The sequence below is a fragment of the Cannabis sativa genome, chromosome 4 (assembly GCF_029168945.1).
Source record: "Cannabis sativa cultivar Pink pepper isolate KNU-18-1 chromosome 4, ASM2916894v1, whole genome shotgun sequence".
In the NCBI taxonomy this organism is placed as follows: Eukaryota; Viridiplantae; Streptophyta; class Magnoliopsida; order Rosales; family Cannabaceae; genus Cannabis; species Cannabis sativa.
The window spans coordinates 16,836,430-16,845,404 of record NC_083604.1 but is presented as its reverse complement, the minus strand read 5'-3'; the positions used below and the strand labels follow the sequence as shown (position 1 = coordinate 16,845,404).

Here is an 8,975-nt window from a genome sequence, read left to right as displayed (position 1 = left end):
GATCTACCATTCGATGGAGTACATGATCAGCATATGTCGCTCTTTCGCCAGAGATGGGCAGTAGATTTATTCTACCAGAACTTGGCATGAACTTTAGATGTTTAATTTTTTATATTTGTTGAACAATGTTTACTTTTACACTTTTCAATTTGAACAAACTACTTTCACTAAAATTATTTTATTTTATCAGTAGAACTTGTTTTTGGCTCAGATTTTTAACAAAGTTTAGAAATAATTTTATAAGAAATACGTAACAGTACAACACATGTTCATGCCACAAATTAAAAATATTTTACACCATAAATATAAATAACATAATAGTCCAGCGCATCACAATACTAATAAACTAAAAATTTATGTTAAACCTCGGTAGGTGCAAGTGCTTCTGTTGTGTCCCGTGGCACCGCACTTGCTACATTTTCGTGATTTGATAATCCTTTCACCATTACAAGCAGTTCGGTTGTTCTTAATTCTTCCAACCTTTTCCTTGGGTCGCCCTACTGGTTGCTTCTCAACAGGCACTCCAACTGTCATGTTCTTTATGTCATCAGGTAATTCCCAATCATCCTCGTCACCAACTGGCATAATTGTTCCTTCGTATGTTCTCCTCCAATATTCTGTTGTGTAATATGGCGAGCATAGTGTGTACACGCTAATACTTCGCTCCTGAGATGCAGCACATGCATGAGGACAAGGAAACTTCATGCATTGGAACAAGACGCAAGTGCAACTCTTTCCCCGCAAGTCCACTACGCCACCGTGAGAATCGTTCTTCCGGTGAACCCGCAACGTGTAAGGCCCGCATGAGTCAACGTTCAAAAACCGACCTTTTTCAAAATGCAATGCCAAGTCCTCCTCCATTTCGGTGCTGTGGGTTTCGTCCACTTGTCGGCCTTTTTCTTTTCGTGAAGCAAACCAATTTCCGGACTTTGGACCTCGTGAATGCTACGAGCGGCGGTGATCTCGGGAAGCCTCTTGCATCCTTAGTTGTGTTGTTGAAGCTCTCGGCCATTGCTCGTCATTACATTGTAACGTACCCCTGGAAAGTACGATCGACCCATTTTTCAAATCCGATTTCCTCAAGATATTTTGCAACCGCTGGATTCATGGCCCGAATGTTCTCAAATTCTCTGTGAAACTCTGATCTTGAATACGTGTACGCACACGTGTAAATGTGATTCGTGAAGACGTCAGTCTTGAACTTGTGGTTGACGTTCATAATAATGTGGTGGTAGCATGCACCGTGGTGTGCATCAGGGAACACGATATCCAAAGCACGAACAATACTTTGATGCCTATCCGAAACAAAAGCTAAGTTCTCAACATCACCAATCGTTTCTTTCAATTTTCTCATAAAATAGGTCCAGGAATTGTGATTTTCCCGTCAACTATGGCAAAAGCTATCGGAAAGATATGACTTCCGCATCCAAAGCCACCGCACACAACATTTGCCCACCATACCTAGTCTTCAAGAAAGACCCATCAACGCATATAACAGTCGACAAAACTTAAACCCCCGAATAGAAGGACCCGTAGAGAAGAAACAATACTTGAAGCGACCATCTTCTACCACAAAATCCGTGATGGTACCCGGATTCCGCAACCGTAGCATGTGTAAGTAACTAGGTAATAAGAGTACGAATCTTGGTGTACCCCGAGTCGTGTATTGCCTCTCTCTCGCACCTCCATGCCTTTTCGTAACTCATTTGGATCCCGTAATCCTTGTGCATACTTTTTCTTATATCGCAGGCAACCGATCCGAGCCGTCGAGTTGTGAACTTATCCTTAATTAGATGGGCAACTATTACGGGTGATGCTTCGACGGTTATCTTTTCCTCGAAGATCAAGTGGAACATGTATGTACATTATGAAATGTACTCACCTCAAACATGTTAGAAAGTACGTTCTTCTTCGCTCTTAATCTCCACCTGATATCGTATCCTTACATGTGACGTACCAAATATCGCATGCAGGACTTCCTAACGTAGTAGTCAAACCCTTTCTTCATTGCATACAAAGCAACAACCAACTTTAAATGCTCTTTGTCTCTAAAAAACTTTCCACATGTAACTCCCCGCCCGGTGTGCCACTAGTAGATATATAATGACTATGATCCTCGATGTCTTCTCTTGTATACATTTTCTCCTTGAATTTACCGTAACTTGTCGAAGAAGAAAATGGATCGCTCCATCCGATCACATTGGTACCTCGAGCATCGGTAGGACCACTAACATCATTGGTCTCTCTACCATTATTAGGACCTCGTACCGTCGCAGTTCCTCTAGCATGACCGGTTTCGCCCGGACGACTACTACTAGTACTGTGTGTTTGGCAATTTTTCTACTGGGCATTCTGTTATGTGTCGGTGGCCTCGGTGGCCTCGGTGGCCTCGGTGGTATTTGGTACGATAGTGGAGTCAAGTTCAAAGGCATACACGGCGGCGGGGGCCTGCGGCGTACGCTTCGTCGTCTCTTACGCCATCATTGCCCTCAACATAATATTCAAGGTCTGGAACCATCACAAAAACCATCAATGAAGGGCATTTGTGCTACAATATCGACTTCGGCATCATAGTGTTTAATTCAGGTAATACATCTGCAACCAACACCTCTGGATTTGTTTCTGGAACAAAACTCCCAACCTCGCTACGATTATCCTTAACAGAACTTGGTGTGGGACTAGGATCAACCCAAACATTCTTCTTTAACAAAGTCACAAACAAAGGAATAAATTCATCTGGCTTCTTCGCAAGTGTAGATAAAAAGTACCTTGCACGCTTATCATTTCGAATAACTTCGGGAGGATACTCAGCCTTTCCGTACTTGTAATTTACTTCCAATTTCAAGTCATACTCCGCTTTGTCAACATCCAGTTCTTCGTACAAAACATCAACCAAACTTGAGTAGCTTAGGTTCGGATCAATGTCAATTGTCAAAGCGGCACTCCCTTTATAAATCCAATCTCTACCATCAACCTCCCAAACACCATTATACATAACACACGCATTAACAGTTGAATCTGTCAGAAACATTTAAAAAAACACAGTTATAATTTACAACAAAAATCTCACCGAAAAAAATCTTAATTAATCATTAATAACAAAACATTAATAATTAATTGATAATAAAATAATAATTAATAATTAATTAATAATAATAAAATAATTATTAATAAAAAAATGAAAAATAAAACTATAATTAATAATTCATAATAAAACAATAATTAATAATAAAAAAATAAAAAAAATTAATAATAAAATATAATTAATAAGTATTACTAATACCATAAAAAATATAACAATAATTAATAAAACAATAATTAATAATAATTCATAATATAAAACAATTATTATTTAAAAAAAATAAAACAATAATTAATAATTCATAACAAAACAATCGGACCCCTATCGGGGCTTCATCGGACCCCATCGGGCTCCTCCCAAAAAAATACGGAAATGGGTGGCCATTGGACCACTATCGGGGGGTCCATCGGACCACATCGGACCCATCTCAAAAAAAGCAAAAAAGTACGTTGTACAATGCCCATCGGACCCGGCTCAAAAAAAGACAAAAAAATATGTTTTACCAGCCCATCGGACACTATCGGGATGCCATCGGACCCCATCGGACCAGGCTAAAAAAAATTAGACAAAAACATTGTAGGGGACCATCGGACCCCATCGGGCTTTCACCCCTGTCAGCCCTTTTCACTATGCATCGGGCCACAATCGGGCCACCATCGAACCCCATCGGGCCATACGAAAAAAATTGCAGAAACTAGGAAAATTCTAGTTTTCACACGCAGCAAACAATTTAACAGAAAAAACAGCAAAATAACAGCAACATTCCACAGATCAAGCATCAAAACAACATTCTAAACTAAGTATAATAACAACAAACAAGATTACACAAAAAAAAAAAAATTACCCATGAGTTAGTGTATGCTCGGCCAAAATGACAGAAATTAAGTGGTGAGCTTGTACTCTAGTAGCTGCTAGTGCAGTGAGGTGGAAATCCCGGTGAAAAGAACGAGACTAGAGAAAGGAAAAATTTGAGCTTCCCTCCCTTTGTGTGGTGTAGCTACGGGCAGCAGAGAGAAAGAAAGAGAGAAGGAAAGAGAGAAGAAGTGAGAGGGAGGGGGTGAAGTAATTAAAGGGGTATTTTGGACATAATATAAAAGTTGTCATATATAGGCAATTTTATAGTATTTAGGTTTACAAAAATAATTTTAAGGTTAATTAAGTATAGATTGTCAAATTTCCCAATATATATTGTACTTCGAAAAATTAAAGTATATAAAATTATACAATTTTTGAAATAAAATAAATTTAAACGTTACTAGAAAAAAATACTTCAAGCTAAAAATAAGGTCTATCTAGATTTTCTTTGACTAATTAATTCAATTTCTAATTATAATATATTTTAGTTCATTTATTTTAAATTAATCATTAAATGAAAAAAGCATTGATTTAAGTTGGTTCAAAAATTAATTAAAACAAATAATTAATTTACAACTTTAATCTATTTTTCAAGATAAATTCAAAATTATCTTGCATAATTAAATGCCTTTTCAAAATTGATTAATAAAATAAAAAAATATATATTTTGAAAAATTATTCAAATTTAAGTTCTTATGGAATTTTAAAGAAAATTTCCAACTTAAAATATTTTTCTATTTAATTAAATATCATGAAAATAACAATATTTAAGTATCATGATGAAAATCAACTTAGATATTTAATTTTCAATTTAATTAAATGTATTAAATTCAAGAAATAAATAATTAAGTATAGAGGAGACTTAATTATTAATTCTAATTTAATACTAGGAAAAAATACTTAACTTAAATTGTACCAAAATTAATTGTTAAACAATTAATTTCACAATCTAAAATATTTTCCAATTTTAATATTAGAATAATAACTAGTACTAGAATATCTAGAAAATATCTCAATTTATCTAAGTGTTTTTCAAAAAAAAAATTGAAAAAGAAACTAATTTAAGTTGTTATAGAAAGAATCTAAAATATCCAACTTAAATATTTTTCAAATTAAATTTAATTAAATATCAAAATTAAGTTGTAACCACCTAATTTAAAAAATATTCCATTTTAAGTTTAAAAAATATCAACTTAAAAAAAAAATATCTCTAGAATCTTCAATAACCAACTCCTAAAATTCCTCAACTTAATTTTAAATTCAAAAGATATTCAAATTTAAGTTGATATGAAAAATTAGTTAGAAATAACTAATTTATAACTTAAATAGGAATATTTAATGAAATAATTAAAATAAGCTTGAGAAAGAATCTAGTTAGTTAAAATTCTCTATTTAATTAGATACAAGAAAAATACAGATAGTTTATCTAGAAATAATATCATTAAACTAAGAGTGTTTTTCTTAAAATTAACTTTAAAATATTAAAATGAAAAATAAATTTCATATATTTTAAAAGTTAATTATGTTGCTAATCAATTTTATTAGGTTAAACTAATTTAATTAACCTAGTACAGTTATCCAAATCAGGCAAATGGGCCTTCACAGTTGGGGTAGTTCATGTGAGGGGGAGCTGGGTTCAGTATGTCGTACCCACTTCTATTGGCCCCTAACTCTCACACAAGGCCCAAAAGAGAGGAATTTAACCTTAAAATGAACAACTGTTATTAATTGAATAGGCCCAAAAACTAAATGGACCTAAATAAAATCTATCATGCTGTGACATTTTATTTGGCAACAACCTATATGCATCTATAAAAAAATGTAAACATATAGGCTCACATAGGCACACAGATTTGGATGGATCCTATCATGTTACTAGGTCATACACAGATGAAAGAAGAATGTAAAATTTACCTGTTACAAATTATTTACTTGACCTATTTACAATTGAACCATGGGTTAAAATCAGATCATTGGATTTGTCAACAAGTTAACCATGGCAATTTAGATCAAGCAATAATAGGTTTTATAAAACTTACACATAAGCTAAAACACAAATTCCTGCAACAAGTTGAATTGAATATTTGGATGTAGGATTTCTTTAATTTTAAATTAATTAATAAAATTTCAAAAATAATAAATAATAAAAAATATATTTTTGGATTTTTAAATAAATTTAGATAAAATAAATTAATATTTAAAATTAAACCTACAATTTTTGAAAAAATAAGTTTCAACTAACCTAAATATCATTTCAAAAATTTGCTAACCATCTTTTAAATTTTCATGTTATTTTATAAGTTAAATATTCAATAAAATAAAATGATAATTAAATATCTATTTCAGATTTTATAATTTAATTTAAATAAAAAATAACAAAATTTAAAAATTAGCAAAATATCTTATTTCTATTTAAAATATCATGATTATAGTAATCTTATTTTTAATTTAAATAAGGTCAAATTATTTAAAAAATAGAATAATTTTAAAAAAATTTAATATCTGACCTTAAATTTAAAATTAAGTTAAAATAATCAAATTTAAAAATAAGATAAAAAAATAAGCAAAAAGATAGATTTTTACCTATTTTCAAGTTCAAATTACACTAATATCTTAAATTAATTTTTTTTAAAAAAATCAAATTAATTTATTACTGAAAATTAGATTAGAAATATGAAAAATAAAAATCAAAATACAAAACTACACAAAAAATCGGAAGTTAATTGCATGAAACAGCATGAAAATCGAAGAAAACGAAAAAAAAAAAATGTGAGCTGTACGAACAGTATGCAGTTGCGTACCATTCGCGCGCGCCCAGTAGGTGATCTGCTGAGAAATCTCGGCGCAAGCCTTTCCTGGCATGATTTCCGCGCGCGGATACGGGGTTTAAGACACCCCTGGGCGTGTCGCTCGGACAAGACCCTGTCTGAACACGCAGCTGACCGAGGGACACTCGGTTCCGCGCGCCGGATGGGTGATCAACCTATCTTTTTTCAAATCTTCAAAAAATCATAACTAATTCAAATAAAATTGAAATTGAGTTCTGTAAAAAAGTAAATTGCTTAATTTTTTTCAAAAATATCCAATAAAAAAAATTCCAGAAACGAAAATTCAATTATTTTTCACGAAAATTCACAAACATCAATCAGACATCATATAACACAGATCAACATGAAGCCATCCAAATCACAAATAAATCATTTTAAGTCCAAATTTCTTGCAAGCAAATCAATTACCATGGCTCTGAGGCCAGTTGCTGGAATTTATTTTACCAGGACCTTAGATCTACTCACAAGTATGTTGTTTAACATCCTAAATATGAACTTCTAAAACGATAATAAACAAATATAAAGTTTAGGAAACTTTACATTGGTTGCAGCGGAATAATATGTGTCCTTCCACTCAGATCTCTAATCCTTGTATCCTTTCTGTCGCAGAGTATCACCAAGATCTGAGTCAGAATGTCCTTCTCTTTGATTTGGATTCTTCACGATCTTCCAGACTATGATTGAGGTACCACTTGCTGTGTGTGGGCACTACTCTATCACTCAAGGTATTTCGAAATTGGAAGAGGAAAAGAGAGAATGAGAGGGTCGGCTACAGAGAGAAAGTGGATGGCTCAATTTTCTGAAAGGCAATCTCTTGAATTACTGAATAATTTTCTCCTTTTGGTGTGAGCTATCACTTTCTATTTATAGGCAACCACTAGGTTTAGGTTAGTAATTATTTGGAATTAAAATAATGAAAATAATAATTGGAAAAAAACTATTCAAGTGGCCGGCCATGGTGTTAATGGGCCCCACTTGGAATTTTGCAGTTTTAACAATTTTCATTTCTATTTTCTCAAAAACGCTAATTTTCCAATTCTAACCATTTAAATGCCAAAACTAATTATTTAATAACTAAAATAGATTATTAAATAATATTGTCATTTAACATAATTATTAATTAGACATATAGAGTCTCTTAATTAATAAATAAACCTAAAATCTCTTTTTTTTTACAATTTCGCCCTTGCTTAGTGAAAATTCACAAACTAGACATAGTCTAATTCTAGAATTATAATTAATTAATCATAAATCAATTATTGAGTCTTACAAGCAGTATGGTCTCAACTAGAATGGGGACCATGGACCTATATTACTGAGATTCCAATAAGTCGAACTGAATTTACCAAGTAAATTCCCTAACTTATTAATTCCTTGTTGAATCCACTCTTAAAACTTGGAATTGCACTCTCAGATTTATATAGAGCGCTCTATATGTTCCATGATATAGATACAATATCACATTTAACCATTGTTATAATCTTAATTTGATCAAAGATCCTCTATATAGATGATTTACACCAAGAAGGGATAAATTTTACCGTTTCACCCCTCAATGTATTTGGCCCCTTAAAATACTTCGCTACCTATAAATGATGTTTTAGTTAACTAAGATATAATCACTGAAACAAGAACTCATCCATTTACTTCTATTTAGCTAAGCTCGAAGGGAATCATCACTTGACTTCTATACACCTGTAGAAGCTATAGATTCCATATTTATGTTCAGCGCTCCCACTCAATCATACTATCATGTTCCCAAAATATACGTATCACCCTGACCCAAAAGTAGGCTTAACTAATAAATCAAAGAACATGAGTAGCACTCCTGAGATTGAGCCTAAGCATATCAGGATTTAGATTCCTTTGATCTAAGATCAACTAGTGATATTAACTTAGAAAGATACAACGGTAAGTATTATAATATCTTGACTAAGTTCAACATTGGTCCACTCCAATGCATACTCCATACATTCAAAACTAGTATACTTTACCAATTTTCTGGAAAGAACATAACACTTGCTCCAAGTGTAAGTATACTTCATCGCTGATTATCACATCAGTTTAAATCCAAAGCACTAATGAAACATGGACTTGGTCTTTTGAATCATATAATCACAATCACATTCCACTATGTTGACATTACTGTAATTGTGAATAAATATATGTTCTGGACTTAACTGATTTTGTGCATATATTAAACCATAAGC

The 8,975-nt window shown here is 32.6% G+C and overlaps 1 protein-coding gene across 1 annotated transcript; it reads right to left on the bottom strand.

The window, feature by feature from the left end:
* Positions 1–354: 354 nt before the first annotated feature.
* Positions 355–861, bottom strand: LOC115717489 (uncharacterized). The gene has a single exon (XM_061113579.1). The coding sequence runs from the start codon at positions 859–861 to the stop codon at positions 355–357; it is 507 nt and encodes a 168-aa protein (XP_060969562.1).
* Between the last annotated feature and the right edge of the window lie 8,114 nt (positions 862–8,975).

Coding starts and splice junctions, on each gene's coding strand:
- LOC115717489 (XM_061113579.1), bottom strand. CDS start 861: ATGGAGGAGGACTTGGCATTGCATTTTGAAAAAGGTCGGTTTTTGAAC.